The 20,425-nt window shown below is 37.4% G+C and overlaps 1 protein-coding gene across 1 annotated transcript in view; it reads right to left on the reverse strand.

Annotated features, from left to right (window-relative positions):
- Positions 1-20,425, reverse strand: part of si:ch211-186j3.6 (neural-cadherin) — a 333,490-nt gene that overhangs the window by 197,170 nt on the left and 115,895 nt on the right. Inside the window, exons 5-6 of the mRNA XM_062419573.1 lie at positions 17,485-17,596; positions 2,140-2,389 (exon numbers count right to left, since the gene is read on the reverse strand). Coding sequence (XP_062275557.1) covers positions 2,140-2,389; positions 17,485-17,596 — 362 coding nt within the window. The remainder of the gene's footprint in view (positions 1-2,139; positions 2,390-17,484; positions 17,597-20,425) is intronic.

Genomic DNA, 20,425 nt, shown 5'->3' on the forward strand with positions numbered 1-20,425 from the left:
GCCACAGCGGCACTGGGGGGGAAAAAAACCCTGGAATTGTGGGTAACGACAGCTGCAATGTTGAATTGGGAAGCAGCTGTGAGGAGCTGACCTGACAATGCAGGACAGTCAAGCTCTCTCCTCTCTTCAAGCACTTTAGTTGTCTGTTTATATGCTTAACACACATACTGTATCAGTATGCATTGACTTTGTATATAAATATTACTTTCAGTTTAATGAATGATATCTTTGCCACAGATGATCTTTTATAAGAACATGAACACACACACACACACACACATACATACACACACACATATATATACATACAAACACATTTAAAATGCTCAATAAAATGTTTCCAAGGTGTGACAAAGTGGATGAGACCACATCTGTATCTGTATGCATGGTTTAATCAAAAGAGACCACCAGTTAAATGTTTACTTCGTTGAATGTTTGGTTTAGTATCTATATGATTCATACTTATTTTGGCTTAAGGTGAGGACTATGCTTTGGATATACATTGGTGTAAACAATGTTGGCTGATACAGGTAGCATTGTTTACCTGTTATAGGTGGGAGACTGAAACACCCATGTGAAAAATGTATATAGACTGAAGAGCCTATTTAAAGGTACACTGTGTAGGATTTTTCAGTTGGTGTTTGTAAACACAGTAATCAAAGCTGGTCCCTCTTCCCTGGCTCAACCAGAATAAGCTAAGAGCAGAGAGAGAGAGCAAGCTAGACCATGAATGAAGATAGCAAGTGGCGTTGGCGAGAACAAGACTGTGAATCAGATAAATACAAAGTCATTTTCTTATTGTCTAACAGTGGTTACCATCTAAATAAAGCTACAACTAACGCTACAAGTCCTGACCTTATGGAACGCGTATCGGACCATGTGGTTTGGCATTTGCATTAAATAAGCCAAATTAGTAGATAGAAAAAAAATCCTGTTAACGCATCCATTTTGGATTTCTTAAGCCGTTAAAAATCGGGTGCTATTACTATATCAGTTTCTCAGGGCGAACGCACACAAAGCACAGTCTTTGCAAAAGAGAAAACAATTTCATACTCAGCCTACTTTGACGTGTTACCATGGTATTTGTGGCCATCTTCAAACATACAAGTTTGACATATTAATGCAAATGCCAAATTAGACATTTTGGTCCAATCCGCATTCAATACGACCTAAAACCCTGCATGCTGTTATTGGCTTGGGGCTACACACCCACTGCCCGAAGGTTGGGCAAAATAATAAGAAAATACAGGCAGATGGCAGAGTCTCCACAGACACTGTCACACACTTCTAGTGATGATTAAGAGGTATTATTTTTGTATGAGTCACATTGTTCACATCCTGCGTAGTATACCTTTAAGGGGAGAGTCATTAGTTTGAGAGAAAGCGGAAATGAAAGGATGCCCACATACCTGCGGGCACATGAGTATGCATAGGTTTGAGTTTGAGTTAACAAGTTTAATTTGCTTTTGTTTATTTCATTTTTTAAGACACTTTTTGTGAAACTGGTCAGAATAAATCTTTTTTTTTTTTTTTCATTTCATTCAACAAGTCTCTGAGTCTGCCTCCTATCACCTTCCTAGCCACTATGGTCAGGCTTCCTCACACATAGGATTGTATTTTTTATTGTCTACTTTAAACCACTGCTGAATCACATAAACAGGTGCTGAAGCGCATCAGGACAACTCAACCATCAAATCACAGTTACTGTAAGGGAGGCATGCGGAATTTTTGGCCAGTTTATCTCTGATGATCACTCAAGTGGAAAGGGGCTATGAAAAAAAAAATGTTTATACCATACATCCAGTAAAGTGTGAAGGTACTTAATTTGTAGGTGTATATTAGGTGTACATGAGCAAGATGATGTTTGGAGATGGTGGTTAAAATTGAACTGGGGCAGCATCTAACAATTATTTTTATTTAATTCCAATTAATTTTCAATGAATCAATCATTTACTTTTTACTTTGTTATTATTATTATTATTATTATTACTTGAATAATTATTTAGTCTAGCAAATGGAAGAAATCAGTGAAAAAAAGAGGTAAAAGAGGGTGCTTATAGCAGCTCATCAAAACTATCCCTAAGTTTCATTCATCTATTGTGTTTTATCAGTCTGACACGGAAAATAGTTTGAACTTACATGTGTTGGGAGAATTCCGGTGCCTCATCGTTGACGTTAGCCATCCGAATCCGTACCGTAGTTGTGCCAGTTCGAGGGACCTCCCCCTTGTCAATGGCCATCACTACAAACTCATACAGATGATTTGGCTTCTCGTAGTCCAGAGGGCCAGCAGGAAAGATGGTCCCATGGGAGGAAATGGTGAAGTCTGGACTGAGGGTGTAATAGGTCAGTTCTGCGTTCTCTTCAGAGTCACAGTCACTGGCCGACACTAAATATGAGGACATAAAGATGGAAAGCAGGGAAAAGAGGTTAGAGGGACTAAACACACAATGAGGCCCAATAGATCCCCAACTCTTCCTTTCCTTCTAAAATATCGACTAACAGACCAACTGATGTATGTGATGCCCTTTTTAGCACTTTTGACATCACCCTGACATAGTCACACTGACAGTAGTGACACTAAAAGTACGGGTGTCTGGATTGATTGCAGTAAACTGATGTGTAGCCTATGTAAACATGAGAGTTAGTCAGCTGCAAAACACAAGTTTGAAAATTGGTTACAGCACAGACTCTAGGAGAAAAAAAATTATATTAATTTGTGCCAATTAAACAGGATGGATTGATCAATTAAACTGTGGTGGAAAAGTTTTGTAGACATTTTGTTGACTGTGTTTTGACATGTAGCAGGTTCTACAGAATTTCCTGAGCATATTTTATAATGAAGCTGTACAAAAGTAGTCCAAAAAAGAGTTTTAGTTTAAAACATTCCAAAAATTGAGTAAGATTATTATCAAAATATGAAAAAAATAACAGTTTTGATGTTACAGTATGTCAAAGACTTCTATGCTTGTGTTGCAGATATATACTAAGGTTAGCTTGCTAATCAGTTTGCCCTATCCGGTCCTGTCCTGTAATACCACTGGGTACATCAAGAAGATCACTGTAGTGTCCAGTCTGAGTAGTCCTGTCCTGAGGGTGTATTCCAACCTCTTGTCAATCATGTTGAAGGTACTGACTCCAGTTTGTCAATAGTTGTGTCCTGATGACAGAGATTTTGAGCCAGACAAAAGGCTGTTGTAACTTTCGATCTAGGACCATTATTATAACACTTTATTAAGTGACAGATTCCCAATATGTGGTCACTTTATCTAAACTACATTTATTATTATGAGACCAGCTGGTTATTTCGGCCATTAGCAGCCTGACGCCTGAAATGATCAGTTGGTCAATGTCTGCTGTCCTATCAGGTAGAACATGTTCTGATGAACTGTCCTGCCGCCCTTTGGTAATTTACCACTGGTTCTAATGTCTCTGTAGCATGTTGATATCTTGATGACGCCATAGCATAGATTCACTGTAAACATTAAGGTTACACCATATACAGTGAGTGATAATTCTATGAGAGTGGTGGTGGCAGCGGCTTGATGCAGTTGGGGGGAAGGGGAAGGGGGAGGAGTGGGAGAGGGGACTAAAGGACCTATGGGAGGGACTGTGCATTTCCTTATTTCTTTCTGATAATATGCTGGCCTTGATTTGTTTAGAGTGTGGAGTACACATTTGACAAGTAGCCAATTCTAAAATATAGCACCTTTAAGCAAGATTGGATTGATCAATATTAACATCAGCAAGTAATCTATGCCAGTGCTAGTGTTCATAGACACCGTCTGTGCATTGACTGTGCTGTTCTGTGAAATTGACTGATATCTGTTGCCAGAAACACTGGAACATAGGAACACAATGTCAGTCACTGAAATGTGTTTTTGAAACTGGGTTGCTTAAAGGAATAGTTTGACTTTTTGGGAATGTTTATTTGCTTTCTTGCTGTGAATTATATGAGAATGATACCAGTCTCATATCTGAAACTTTAATAGGAAATTCCAGTTAAATGCAAGAGAAGTTTAATGGCTACTCAAAATTTACAGTAGTTTTGATTTATTCATGAAACTTTTGGCAAGAAAAAACATATTTCTGAAACTGCTGTACTCTTTCTTAAAGATTGTATGTTTGAAATTACCTTGTTTTTTATTCTTCTAGTTTATCTGTATTAATTTGCTGCAACAATAATAAACTACTTTATTTGCCAGTAAAGCGATATAAGTTATAATTAAAAAGAAACCGGAATCATACAAGAAAGTACAGCTTTCTGTAGCTTTCTTGTTTCTTGAGCAAAAGGGGGGAAAAAATCTCAACATGAACACAGGATCTCATTGCAATGTGACCAAAGTGAAGATGGAAAAGGGATGGAAGAGAGACTCCTGCTGACTTACATGTTCAGTTCTATAACACAAGGGAAAGCGAGTGTTATTTGCACAGCATGCATTGGAAAGACTGTCATTTTGCAACATTTCTGTTTCTGCATTACACATTGGGAATCCATGGAGCCAGTACTCGCTCAGACTCAAATTGATTGCCTTGCTAAAACTGAAAAGACCACCGGGGATTTGAATAAGCATATTTTCCGCTAACAGGAACATTTCACCATCAAACTCTCAATTCTCCAATTCACCTTACATTGCATTTGGCTCATGTGCTCACACACACACACACACACACACACACACAGACACACAAAACAAATAAACACACATACACATGGAAAAATACATGCACGAGTACAATCACAGCGTCTGCTTCAAAAAACTGTACTTCTTTATTGCCATGGAGCCTTTGGGAAATGCTAACACATTACAAATGAAGTGTTTCAACAAAATATGAACAAAACAGAATACTCAGTTTATTAAAGTAGGATTTATTCACTTGATTTGTTTTATTTCATTATTTGAATACAATTCCAATTTAACTTAGAATACATTAGATTAACTGATTTTGCAAGTGATGTTTTAATTTAAAGATATACTATGGAGGACTTTCCTTTGAAAAAAAAAAGGTAATCCTGCTCAATCATCACTTATGAGCCACTAGAAGTGCGCAGTGAAGTTATTCTGCTGTGTTCAGGATGTTTCTGGGCTTCAACCATTGGGTAGTGGGTGTGTAGGTTGAAGTTCATAGTGTAGCGACCAGGTTACATCACTGTATTTTCGTTTGATTCAGTGCCTCCCCTGCTCTGCTGTGTGCTGTGTGCTGCTCCCCTGCTGTCACTGTGTCTGTTTGACCATCACACACACACACACACAGAGCAGCGAGTGGGTGTGTTTATGTGGTCATTAGAACATAACAACTGTGAAACAATCAGAAAATAACCTTTTATGACTCTGATTCATGACTTTGTTCTTGCCAGCAATGCTCGCTCCTCCTTATTCACTCTGTAGCTTGCTCGACCATCTCTCTCTCTCTCTCTCTCTCTCTCTCTCTTCTCTCTCTCTCTCTCTCTCTCTCTCTCTCTCTCTCTCTCTCTCTCTCTCTCTCTCTCTCTCTCTCTCTCTCTCTCTCTCTCTCTCTCTCTCTCTCTCTCTCTCTCTCTCTCTCTCTCTCTCTCTCTCTCTCTCTCTCTCTCTCTCTCTCTCTCTCTCTCTCTCTCGTTGGGCTGGGGAGGAGGGGCCGATTTGAATGCTGTGTGATTAAACACCAACCGAATATTCCTGCATAGTAAACCTTTAAATGCTGGCGGACTGTGGCCTCCAGTTTTTCATAAAGCTGAACAACCTTCGAACTAAAGTAAAATCAATTACACTTTGGAAAAAGCATCCGCTGCTTATCTCCTCAAAGCTGCATAATACAAATATAAAATACACCTTCTTAGTGCCCTAAATCAGAGTTCAACTGTAATAGAGTCCCTAATTATTATTACTGAAGACAGTGATACAAGTCAGGTAAAAGAGCCTGGAAGCATGTGACATGAATTCTTTTACACTTATAGTTTGTTTAAGTTGCTGGATGCCTATTTTGATTTAATACTACAAATACATTATAACCAGTTTAATCAGGTAAGATAAAACATGCCTTCATTTTAGGAGTTTGAGCTGCTCAGCTTTATTAATTGTAGTTATTGTATCATGTATTCAAGCATTTTTAGTTCAGGGATTTCTGAAATTTAATGAAGAGAACAGTGTTGTGTTTGGCAAAGATGCACCTTGAACGAGTCATTTTCCACCTCACTAACTTTAAAAGCAAATTGACTATGAAAATTGGAAACTCTGGAAAAGGTTCTATTATTAACATACTGTAAAATATCATAATGACCAGAATCTGTTTATGAAACACTAAAAGATTTCTTTTTTTTTTAAATACTATGAATTTTATCTACCCTGACATGTTTTTCACTAAAAATAGTCACAGTGGTACAAACGACCATCAAGCCACCCAAATGCACACACAGCAGGGTGAAACTTCTCACCTCCCTTGGTGCACCTGTTGATGGCTGCAAGCTGTGCTTTCTATCTCAAAGCTGCATGATGCAAATGTAAAATACACCTTTCTTGTCTACACAGGGTGCGTAGCAAAAGCAGCATGTTAGCAGAGCAGCTTCCGTCCTCTGTGTCAAAACACGATGCGTTCAGGAGCAGTATTGTGTGTAGGTCACTCGTGTTTTGGCAGCTCCTAGAGCCCAACCCACAATGACTGTTGTACATGCATTAGACTGAAGACAATAGAGCTTATCCATTCAAAAAAGCTCTGGGTCATAGTCTGTGTAAACAAAATAGAAGCATATCTGATTGCTTACACGCTTGTGAGATTGACTGAAAACTGAAGTGAAATGGGACATTAACTCAGGTAAAGGACACTAAGAAGAAGGGATAAATTAAAACATAACACTAAGGCTGTACTTTCACACCTGATCTGTTTGTTTCGGCTCATTTGAGCTAATGTGAAAGCTGTCAACCAAACTGTGGTGCAGATAAAACAACTGGACTGAGACAAGCACAGAAGGAGATGACGTCATGCTTAAAGCTTTTAGTTCACAAGCCAAAATTAACACAAAACAGAGCAGAACTAACATCTAACTTCTTTGGTTTCAGACCACATGAACCAAATTACAGGTTTAAAAGCACCTTAAAATGTGCACTAATCCTCACCAATGCTGGATCTTTAGCCTTTTTCCTTCTTCTTGTATAAACCATCTCTTTGTGGCCTGGCTGGCAAACATGAGCATTCTGTGTACCCATTGACTCTTGTTATAGGGTGTATAGGAGTGTTAAAAAGTCTACATTACCGCATGCAGGACAAAAAATGGTCACCTATCTCTAAAACACACTGTTTGATTTGGGGGAATTCTTTCAAAAAACACCCTGATATCCTTGGTTTTAGCGCAAAAGCAAACAGCCTGCTAACTACAGCAGAAGGTCTGGTGAGTGTGAAAGCTTATAGCATGTCAGTACAATCCCAAAACTAAGCCTGAGTCCAAGATACTGCAGATGCTGAGCAGGATTTTACCCAAAAGACAGGAGACAAAACACTTCCTAATGTAATGTCAACACAGTAAGCGGGATGGATATGTCATCATTAAATTGCCATAAACATTAGTTTACAGCTGCAAAAACTTTGCGCTTTAATTCTCCCAAAGGCTTGTCAGATAGCTTCTGTATATGTATAATTTCACATTACTTGCTCTTCCAGCAAGAGAAATGTTGCAGCGCACAACTGGAAACTGCATCAAATCAGGTGTGGAAATTGGCCATGTTTGTCCCGAATAGGCCACACTTATTTTATCTGGCTCACTATGGTGTCTGTAATTCCTTTTATTTAGATTTATGTCAGCCTCGCAAGTCTGATAAAGTGAGTTGATACTTGGCTCAGCGGCCCCGCTTTACGAGGAATGACATTTTTCTGAATTGTTGCTGAAATGCAGCTGTTTCGCTGCTGCAAAGTGATGAACAACCTCTCACCCAATAGCAATGAGCACAAAATGAACTGCAGCTCTCCAGTCTCCTTCCTGAAGTCTAATCCTCCGATGCCTCGGCCAAACACATGTCACATATGAGTCAATATTTAATTTACTAAGTACAGATTTGTACTCTTCAGAGCACCATTTGAGCATTTAGTTATCAGCGAGTCCGTCTGTAATCTTGAATCAGCATTGTGTTGTGCGCACAGTACATCTCTGGCTGCATCTCTCATGTCTTTCTGGCATATAATGATTTTGTACTGAAGATGGAGACTGCAGGAGCCTCAGATCTCTATGGAAAGCAAGATAATTGGTTTGCTTGGTACACTGCAGTTTGGCTTTTTTTTTTTTTTTTTTTTTTTTCTAACTTGGCAAAGTACACATTTGTCCACTCTCACAATGGAACTGATTATGGGATTACTAGCACATGATGTAGCAAAACAATGCTTGATTCACAGTTCTCCCTGCTCAATTCATTTAAGACTGTATCTTTTGAACCTGTTTAATCAGAGTAAGTGAGAGAAACATGTCTTCATTTTAGGAGGTGTCACTGTCAAGGTTTGGGTACACTCAGAACTGGATTGGCTAGTATAATCTCATCCACTGTATCATGCATTAAAGCATTTTTGTTTAAGGTTTCCTGAAATTTATTGAGGAAAACAGAGGTGTTTTTGGCAAAGATGCACCTTGGATGAGCAATTCTCCACCTCACTAACTTTAAAAACTAATTGACTATGTGCAATATGAAAATTGGAAACTCTGTAAAGGATGTTTATGGAATACTAAAATATTTCTTATTTTATTAGTGATTTTAACCTCTAAAAATTCCTCCAACAGCTTTTAATATTAAATCTGTTTTTTCATAAAGGTAGTCACAGTGGTATAGTAGACCCTCAGCCCACTCAGACTCGCTCACAGCAGGGTGAAACTTTCCTTCTCCCTTGGTGCACCTGTTGATGGAAGCAAGCGGAACGCCTGCTGTGTCTCATGCACCATCCACGCTGATTCACTCATTTACTTTCTCCCTGCCTCACTCACTCACTCACTTTTTCTAGCTTACTATTGTTACCTCTGGTGCTCCATAATGATGGTACAGACTGGCCAATAGATTTATACGGTACTAACCAACAGACCAACATTGAGTTAAGGTTGTCAAATGTCTATCTGTTGGTCAGTTAACCACTTTGGTCATGAATTACCATGACATTAGATACTGACATTCATGGTCCCATAGTCTTGTTCAAATATACTGTCATGTATTGGTACATTTTTAGATCCTCAGTATATGCTCTCCAATAACCTTTTAGTATCATGGTCTGTTATTGCTCATGTTCAAAACAGGCAAAAGAAGGTGTAAACCAGCATGCACTGTACATCCATGAATTCCAATGTTTTTACTTTTAAGGCATCTAATGGTTTCTGTGTATCTGACTGTGATGACATATTCAATAGAGTCAATGAGTTTTCTCAATGTGACACTGTCTAGTGTCATAGGAGGTCTACTCTAATCTTGTTTTTAATCTTAATTAATAATGTTTTAATTGTATCAGATAATATTATAGTTCCCGTTGAGGGCTTCTGTTCCTCTACTGTTGATTTGGTTGGCTAAATTGCTTGCTCAGTAGCTACACAGGTTTGAAATCATTGTTTTTGTTTGTTCTGAATGAATTTATTGCACATGACCTCTCTTGATGTAGTATTCATCATGTTGTGTCCCACAGCTATTCACTGTGGGCTTGTTGTGGGCCTTGTGAGTGCTCTCCACTAATTGTTTCAGTTGGATTTTTTTTCCCCAGTGTTTGATTTATACACAACATGACTTTGTCGCGTATTAAAATCCTGTGGAGTACTGTGACACGGTGTTCCACCAACCACTCATCTCCTCTCACTCTCTCAAGTACTATATTGGCAAAGCACATTCCAATATGCTACATCAGCAAAATGAAAAACAAGGGATTAGCATTACGCCTATACAGGGAAAAAAACTAAAATATTATCATTATCAATGTTTTTGTTTTTCAAATTCAAATTTGCTTCATTGGCTTGAACATAACAACAATATTACCAAAATAATCAAAAGTCAATGGAACAAAATAACATTAACATGACATGATTGATATAGATATTCATTCCATGTAGTTTATGTATGTATTTATGTATGTCTATATACACACTCTAACTCACTGTCCCTCAGGTTGTTGCATATTAGGCAGCAGGATATTCCCTGTCTCTTTGTCCAAATAGGGCTGGGTATCGGTACTCAATACCGTTCAAGAATGGACCAAATTAAATCGATACCAAGTAGTATCGAAACGTCTCCTGTCAAACGATACCTGCAATCAATCCTTTTTGCACCCGAGCTAGAAAATATGATTATTTGTATAGACTTATTCACAGCCAATCAACCCAAGGGTTATTTGATTTAATGTGACGTCATTGGCCCACTGTCACAGCAGCTACAACCCGTATGTGGTGGCATTTTATGCAATTTAATGCTTCTATTCACATGATGGGTATCGAAAGAAGTACTCAATTGGTAGCAGTATCACTTTAAGCGTACTTGGATTGGTATGATATCCCTGAGGAGTATTTTTAAATTTGAGGTCATTAAGCTCTTTCAAAACTGTATTTAAAGAGTTGAACTTAACTTAAAGTGAATGATCCGTATTTCATTGAATGATTTACATTGTAGGAGGAAGTGCATTTCAGCGTCACCAGCTGACCACATATTCTGTTTTTCTTTGGTTGCCACGATTATTTGTGTTGTCCTTTTTTCGATTGCCAGTTCATGGCCATTGAGCCTGAACTTGGTCAGAATTTGTCTCTGCTGTTTATCTCAGGCAGTTGAGCGATATTCTGCCAACTCATAATCTCTTTTTAGGGCCAGATAACATTTTAATCTATTTTGGCTTTTAGTTTCTTCTTTCCCAAGTTCCAGATTGGTTTCTTTACATTTGGTTCACTTTGATTGTTGTTTGGACAGCAGTGTTGGTGTGAGACTGGTCAGAGTGTGTCTATGGGGAGGTAAGTCTCAGCACCAGCTGACACAGGGTACCCTTTTCTGGGCTCACTTCTTGAGTTTGGAGGGCTTTGGAGTGGAGGGTATAAGGTCTGGTTTTACAGTGATGAAAACATTTGAATGCTCTCTGTTAAATGTTAATTATCAGTGTGGATCTGCCTAATTCTGCTCTACATGCATGTGTTGGTGTATTTGTGTGTATGTGTAAAATATGTCTGCAGATTTCTGCCCAGCAGGTATAACCACACTACCACAGAACAGCACAATGGGCAGGATGACACTATCAAATATTTTACATTTTTAATTAGAATTAGGAAATTACAAAATGTTCTCTCAATTGCAATTAGAGCTCTTCAATCTTTTCTTTTAGTGTATTCTTGCCATTTTGAGACTCCCTGATTCTGTTTCGGTTACATTTAAGTCATTATATCTCATACTATGCTCAATGATATGATTATTTATGGTAAACTGGTATTTCTTCTCCTGACATCTGGGGCATTTTTTGAAAAATCTGTAGTTTTCTTCATATTTACTGCCGGGGTCCAGTTCGGATGGTATTTTTCTACTATGTCCAGCTGTTTCTGTAGTGCTTGTTAAGTAGGAGACAGTAAAACAAGGTCATTAGAGTATAACAGAGACTTCACCTCTTTATCTAGTAGGGAGCTTCCAGGAGCAGCACATTGATCCAACTGAACAGCAACTTCATTTATATACACATTAAATAAAGTCGGACTTAAACTGCAACCTGGATATGCGCCTCGTCTGGGTGAAGAATTCAATTGGTCCCCAATTTTAACAACACATCTATTTTCCAAGAGAAAAGAAGTCTGTAATCTTTGTTAATGTTAATGTTATCTTTCCCTTATTCAATTACTGTGTGTGTGCAGTTCTGCTGAGGCATGGTCATTTGGTAGTATAAGCACAACCTACTTGATATTTTGTTGATATTCAGCCAATTTGACTTTAGAAAGAAATCGCTATTTCACGACAGCTCTTTTTATCAAGAAAAGCCAAATTGAAATTGTCAGTAAATGAGTGAAAGAAGATACATGGAGAAAAAAAAGAAGAGAAAAAAACACCAATATATTTTTGCAATTTTTGTCCTATTTGATATTTTTCCCCTATGAACTGCCCTCTCATTAAAAGGAGCTTAGAGTGTTGCACAGTACAACTAGCATGACAATCCAAATGTTGTATTCCTTCACTTGAGTGCAGTAAATAAATAAATGAAACACCTGGGGGACATTTCCTAACTCTGCATCTTGGTGAGTCTTATGCTGTATGACACATTTGACACCACTGTTTACCAAGTCTCCATCCTGAACCAAATGTTCATTCCCAACGTTACGCCATCACTAATGATGTTTTGAATGATTCATTTAAAGAAGTGGAATAATTAGGTCTTAGTGCAGGTTAACATTTATATACAGAATCAATGTAGTTTCCATTCTTAAAATGCACATACAAGTGATTTAAGAACATGTGTGGCAGTCAACTATTTTAGTACAAGTGGTTCAGACCAGTCATATGTGTGTCATGAATAGATAATCTCTTCCTTTCTTGTTCAACTTAGAATTATAATGTCCTAACACTGGCCGTCCAGATAACAGGTACTACAAAGCCGGCTATCGAACAGCTCAATCAACTCTGGGTTTTCCAGCTTTCATGTGAAAGAGGTGCGGTGGTTAATTACCAGCAGTGAATTAAGTATTTCATACGATATGAGATGAAGCAGTGATACCAAGTACTTGTGGGAAAACTTCTGTTTTAGGAACAGCAAGACGTAATATTCAACAAAGTAAAACAACAGCCTGCAATCATACAACAGAATAAGAATATGTAGAAACACTAGAAATGATGTCAAAAGCAGGTCAAGGCTTAAAAAAACATGTAAGTATTATTGTGTACGACTTACCTAAAGAGTAAGTATTTTTTTGTTATTTAGTTGGATGATGAAGAAACCATCTGAATATGTCACATACAAACTACTTTAAAGTAATGTCAGACTGTTTTTACAACTGAAGCAGAGAGAGGAAAAGTATGAGGTCTGTCTGTCTGAAATGTTACATTTATAATCATGGGAGCCAATTAACAATGTGTGGATTACTTTTTCTAATAAAAGACAATCTCTCGGTTTTATTTTCAATTATCATCACACAGTTGTCTCATGTTATTCTTGGCTGCAGTGATGTTATCAGAGTGTCAGCTGTCACTCTGGGGATAAAAGAAACTTTGCACAATTAAGATTCAGCTAAAATCATCATTGTGTTTTAAGTGTCATAAACAATCTCTCTGTTCGTCTGTGTAAAGCTCTGATTTAAATCTAGAGTGGAAATAAAATGTTTCCAGTGACCTACAAAAATTGTACGTTGTTTTTATATACTTTATTGTAACTCAAGACTTTTGTCCATGTCGGGATCCTGTAGGAATAATGAATCCTTTTTTTTTTGTAGAGATCTGATGGTGGTCAACTACCATTGTAACCCTTAACACCCAGAGTTAAACCCTGAAGTTACCTATTAACCCCAAATCCTGCTTCATAGTACAGGCCTCAGGATTTGAAGCTGAACCGTATTTTTTTACTTGGGGAACTTGTTATGAATGAAACTCACCGTCAAACAGAGCAGAACATGAAGCCTTCTATGTCAATTTTAGGGGTGTGGATTATGCTAATAATCACATCACACAAACATGCATCTCCTCATGAACAGGTGACCTTTTCAGGCTGAAATAAGCAATTTATGCCAAGATCAGTTTGTTGAGAGAGTTTGCTGAATCTCTCATAGGATTTTCTTATTTTCTTCTTATTGCTTTGCGCAAGAACAAATATAAGAGAATCATAAATAAATATTCATGCATGAGAACTACTGTCTGTCCAATCCAATGTTTTACATGTTTGAAATCATGCTGTTTACAGGCGGTGCATTTCCACTCTTCATTCATGAGATTGGAAACACAACCATCACATACTTTATTTTATGGCACCAAATTGATTGTCTTATTAGAGGTAAGCTACAAAAGCGGTGAACAAAATGACTTCACAATTTCAGCTTCAATTCAGTGAAGGAGATTGAGACTTGAATCGTTTGCACAACTTCATGTTTCATTTGACGCAGTGTTATATTTTGCTATGAGCAATTTCATCTGTAAAGACAGTGGGACTGTTTTCACAGGATACAACAAGGTGATGACACAGGTCTTAGCTGTAAATGTAGCACGATACATTGTATGTGTTAGTAAGGTAGGTGTGTCACTCATGTTTCCTATCATAACATAGCCTGTGTGAGTAATGGTGGTAATGAAAGTCATGAGCATGATTGCAAAGATCAAAACAGTGTCAGTAAGAGCGCTGCACAAGTGCAAAAACAACAAAGCTTTGTGATCTGAATCCAACCTGAGTTTTTTGCCTGCAGTCAAAGCTAATGAGCATTTCCAAAGAGGTGTCATAACTGCAGTCTTTAATAATTTACCAACTGTTTTATTTCTCAGCGTTTTGTACTTGTCAATACTCATTTGCAACACCGCTGGCGTTTCCATTTTTAGCCCTACAGAAAGTAAATCTGTTTATTAAATGACCTGTTTATTTATTAAAACATCACTTTGCTTTGAACTATAAACACAATGGGCCCAGTGCATGAATGTTTTCTTATTTTTCTATTTTATTTGTCGTTGCATAAATCAATGAGAGGAAAATAAGAAAATCCTATGCGAGACTCAACAAACTCTCTTAACTGCCTGAACTTGTTGTCGGCTGTTGAATGTCACCTGTTCATGAGGGGATGCATGTTTGTGAGATATGATCAATAGCATAATCAACATCCCTTAAATTGACATATAAGACTATAAGACTTAAGTGTACATACAGATGTATTAGCAGCAAAAGTTAGTTACATATTAAAGTAAAAGTAGTGGTTTTAACATCATTAGACTATTAATACTGAAGCATTAATGGGAGAGATTTTTTGACTTTTTCTCTAGTCTTTGATTTTTGGTGAAATATCGGATCATTGGGTATTGAAATAAAACCATATGAGAAGTTTAGAGGGAAAAATCAGTATTTGGAGGAGCTGTTAACAACTCATAGACATCTGAAAGGTGAAGCAGACTACACACTGCTTATTGTAAGATGTCAAAAGACAAAAATGTTGGAAACCACTGGTTTCATCTTTAACAATGTGTTGTATTTTAAAAGCTTGTTATATTATCCATTGTGTCAAATCCTCATCTGAAAAGTAACTAAAGCTGACACTGAATACCTGCGGAAAGTTTCTATTTTAGCAGCAGAAAGTTATATTCAACAAAGTGAGCGAGTACTTTGTTATTTAGTTGGATGATGAAGAAACCATCTAAATATGTCACATAAAAACTACTTTATCAGTAATGTCAGACTGTTTTTACTACTGAAGCAAAGAGAGGAAAAGTATGAAGTCTGTCTGAAATGTTACATTTATAATCATGGGAGCCAATTAACAATGTGTGGATTACTTGTTCTAATAAAAGAATCTCTCGGTTTTATTTTCAATTATCATCACACAGTTGTCTCATGTTATTCTTGGCTGCAGCTGCCACTCTGGGGATAAAAGAAACTTTACACAATTAAGATTCAGCTAAAATCATCATTATGTGTTAAGTGTGTAAATGATCTATTTGTATATTTGAAGGTCTGATTTAAAGCCAGAGTATAAATAGGAAGTCTGGAAAAATAAAATAACAACAAATATTGTTTTTTTCCACATTTTAGTAAATTCAAGACTTTTGTCCATATCTTATTTTAACAGCATAAGTTACCATGGCGATGCACCCTGGAAAGAGGTGAACCACTGTCTTAGCCCTGAAAACCAAAAATTAAACCTTATTAATCCACCATCCCATCAGAATTGCTGTCTACAGAACAGTGTGAGAAATTTGCTTTATTCTTTAAAAATAAAATCACAGCTATTAGGCAAAATATTAGTGCCAAAAGAATAAAAAATGGACCCGTCCGTCCTTTCCCTCATTTCTCCAGGAACTCCATGTGTGTGTTGTCGCACTTCGACTGTCTAAATCTTGCAGAACTTGGTAATATTGTTGGTCAGCTTGCTAAAACCTAAATCCTGCCGTATAGTACAGTTTTCTGCTATCAGAAATCAGAAGTTAAACACATAAAACATGTATGAGAGATAGTAGGAGACCTCAAACAATTAGAACATTTGGATCTAGCTCACATATCATCAGAGCAGCTCTGTGACGTAAAATTAGATGCTAAAAAACATTTTTCGAAAACAAAAATCTTCATGAGAAGAGATATTAGAGGAAAATAATATAGTCTATGATGATGATACAGTCAGCAGGTCAGTTTCCTAACTACTACTGAAATGTAGAAGTTGTGAGTCAAAATATGGCAACATAAGTCATAAAATATAAAGAACTAAGAGAAAATTCATTAAAAAAAAATGTACATTTTTAAATGCTGCAAATGTTTTTAAATCACTTGTACCTGCATTTTAAGAATTAATCTGCTCATAAAAGTACTTAACTTCCAATGTCCCTATGCTGCTTTTAAAGTGTTTTTAAATAGTTTCCAAAAATGCTTTTAATAACAACATTCTCTAAAAAGTCACATTCGTTCTACATGGAGACCGTGGCTGCCCGAGAGACTTTATGTAGAGTGCAGAGTGAAAGAGAAGTGTGAAATGCTTTGCTGTCACTTTTGTTGGCAGTCTGTCAGAACCTAAAAAAGACTGGGCCTCTCAGTGTTAAGTCACACTGTGACAGATCAAATTGCGATAAGTCGTAAACCGCAACAGTTTCCATTACCATTTCCTCACATTAGATGAAACATAAGTGATCCCTGTGTGGAAATTGGGTTGTTACAGCAAAAGGGAAAAAAAGGCGAGAGCAGTCGCACTGATGGAAGCGGCGACGATTTCACGGCTGCCGGTGCTGACAAGTAGCTGCTCAGTTTCTCGACCAGTCAAAAAAAAAAAAAGTAGTCACTCTTATTTTGTTCTGAAGCCAATACAGTAAGATTTCTTACTCATTTACATCACAGACTGACACTTTTAACCCAGTGAGCCACACCTGCTTCGGCACTAGCTTATTCCTCTTCTAACTCAAAGTGATTGTTAACCGTGATATTCATTCAACACCGAGTTTAAACTTTTTTTGTTTTAAAAGCACACCACTGCGGCATCCTCGCCTCAACAACATCATGATTTATGCATGCTCTATTGTGTTTATCAGGTAGCTTTTAAGGAATAATCTTAATTAGGACACCCTCATATTTTCAACATAGCGTGGGAGTATTTAATTAGTGAGGTTCAATAATAAAATAACACAAAAGCAGCTTCATTTAGTGTCCCTGTTTACAAAAAAAATGAAAACAGTAACTGAAAATATGATAAAGAGCACCTCAAATTCCCTCTGCAATAATGTGGAATAGGTGTAATTTCACGTTGTCTGAAAACTAGTGGGAGCACTCACATGACGGATGGATTGTAAGTAAAGATTGTATATTAAAGAATCACTATTTGTCACTTTTACTTTATTTTTAGAGTGTGCAGGGACTCGTTAGACATCTCACCTTGCAGCAGGGAGGTAGCTGTCGTCACGGTTTCCGGTACGCCATCCTTGCTGTATATGGACTGGAGGAACTCTGGGACGCAGTCGTTTTCATCGATGATAACAACTCGCACCTGAGGGAGGGAAGTTGAAGGGGGGGAGAGAAAGAAAGACAGAGAGAAGGAGGGAGTAAGATAAGAGCAAATAACATTAACGACTGACTTCCATTAAACATACTGTACTTTTCACTTAATGTGCATTAGTGCACATTCATATTTTAGTCATCGTCGGTGCCATTAAGTCTTAAAAGATGAATAAAGAATCTACCAGCAGGGTGTAATTATTACACCTATTGGAGATGAACAATAATAAGTCTTACATGATTCTTTAATATTCTAATGGGTAGCTTTGATTTCCGAAATAGGGAGGATGTAATGAATTTAGTTTAATGTCTTTTCTGGGAGATTACAGGACTTATTTTTAGCCATGAATAGTGTCTGCAGTGTTTTTTCTCAGGTTGTACAGACTCAACCCCAACCACAAGGACAGCATGTATGTACTGTAGCCTTTGAGGTGAAGCCCAGAACGGATAAAGTCTACAAATCATTCCCTACTGCTCACAAACCCTAAACTCCCTGAAGCAACAGTAATACTGATGGACAGTAGATGGACAGAGAGTAAGAGGACACATTTTAGAGAGACTGGAAATCAAACTGACAATAGAAAAGAGGGAGAATGATGGTATTATTCTGTCTTTCTTTGTGTAAATTCCAACCTTGACAATATTCCATAATGAAACTCCATTGGGAAAATGTGCAATGATGTCAGCACACATTAAAAGCATTTTACTAAATCTAAAAAGAATAAAAACAAGTATAGATGGTGAGTGTCTACTCATCTGACCTCATACATGTTCCATTTATCATGTTCCAGTATCTACATGTACTGAAACAGCCCAGGCAAGCTAGAGATTCAAAACCACACCGAGTTGGTTTTATGAAACTGTGAAACCCATAAATTTGCAATTATATGGGGCCGGAACATCAAAAATGAAATTTGGAATTGAAACACCAGTATTGGAAAAAGTTGTCCTGGAGCTGAAAAAAGTTCCACTGAAAAATAAAACGAAAACATTTTTTTTTAAATAGAATAATCATCTTTTTTTTTTTACTTAGAAGTTTGTTGCATTATGATGTGTTTTTCAATGTCAATCATCACATGTTTTCATCATGTCTGTCTTTTTACAGTGACCGATTTTTTTTACACAGTGTCACTGGTTTTCAGTTTCAACTTTCTGACAGCGTTTTGACAAAGAGAAGAGGGCCCTTGCTGTGCCTTCATTACCCAGTATGCCTTGTGGGCCAACAAAAATTGGAGGGTGATGGTATGATTGTGGACTCTACGACTGCTAATATGACACTTTATCAAAGTTAAAGGTCCTATATTTGACACTTTTCTAGTGTCTTATTTGAAGTCTTGATAACCATAAGATATTTGTTGTGGTATTAAGTACTAAAGACCATCTCAATGTAGTTTTATTTCTCCTCTCTTAAGCTGTGACCTCTCTGGAGCTCTACCATGAACAGGCCTGTTTTGTGTCTACTCAGTGCTTTTCTCTTCTGATTGGCTGACTGTTATCTGAGTGATGCATGTCCAGGCCAACCACAGGTAACAGATTGTAGCATGATGTAGCTACTGTAGGTAAAACCAGGGCTCTGGATAAAACCCATCAGCAAATTGTGATGGAGGATAATGATGATAATGTTATCCAACCTTTGGAAGGCTGTGCAGTGTCAAATGTGTTTCCTGACATCCAACAACGTTTCCTCTGTGACTGCCTCTCCTCTGCTCCACTATGAGAAAGTGGAGAGCAGAGGAGAGAAACTAGTGCCACTATAAATGAAAGCAAAATGCAGTATAGACTCTTTAAATTAACTAAAATGGAAAAGTGCACAGAAATTAGGTAAATATCATAATAAACATATTTTATTACTTTCAGGATTGGCAGGTGTTGCAGCAGGCAAACACTGAATATATAAATGTGATATCACAACCTCACAGAAGTCAAAACAGATTGTTAAAAGGCAGTTTCTGAATAAAGGCTGAGTGCGTTTTGATACTATCGCAGGATTTATATCACAGCTACTCCTCCTGTGCAATCAAAAAAGAAACTTAACCGTCCCTGATCAGTCTATATTAAATTTTGTTTTATTGTATTAAGCTACATAACAGTTTGGACTTTTATTATAGCTATATTACAGAATGAATAATGTAATTTACTGCATCTCTCTGTCAGTGAGGTTATTTTTGTGAGATAAAAAAGCGTCAGTGGAGTTTTGAGTTGAGAATATTTAGACTCAGGAGAACAGACTTCCGAGTACACTTGATAAAATAAAACAAAATTTAGCACAGACTGATCTGTTATTTAAATACATTTATATTCATGTAAATATTCCGATAAAAGGAATTATATCAAACATCAAAATGCTGCAGAGACATTAGAGGCAGCAGTAAATCACCAAAGAGCTGCACAGATCACTTCATGAGATCATGTTCTCCCTGGGATAAGAATGCAGGATTCTTGCTGCTAGTAGCTGAGATGACCAGCTGGTGTAGTCCAACAGCTCCTCATATCTCCAAAAACATCACAGCAGGCTATCAACAGGTGTTATTTAGATAAACTGACCACACATTGGGAATGTACTTTCTACCTTCTCATCTGAAAAAATATTAAATCTTAACCAAGTGACGTATAAACAGTCCTAGAGAGATATTTACAACAGTCTGGCTCAATATCTCCTCCATGATGCCATCGCCTTCGGATATATAGGATGTGTGCGAAATCACTCCACATTTACCATATAGCGCACTACATTTACCCAGAGCCATTTTATATTTTTTAGTGTCCCAATGCTCATGCTGAATGAGTGAATAAGGGAGTGATTTCGGACACAGCCCTAGTC

This window comes from Scomber scombrus, chromosome 1 (assembly GCF_963691925.1).
Source record: "Scomber scombrus chromosome 1, fScoSco1.1, whole genome shotgun sequence".
Taxonomy (NCBI): domain Eukaryota; kingdom Metazoa; phylum Chordata; class Actinopteri; order Scombriformes; family Scombridae; genus Scomber; species Scomber scombrus.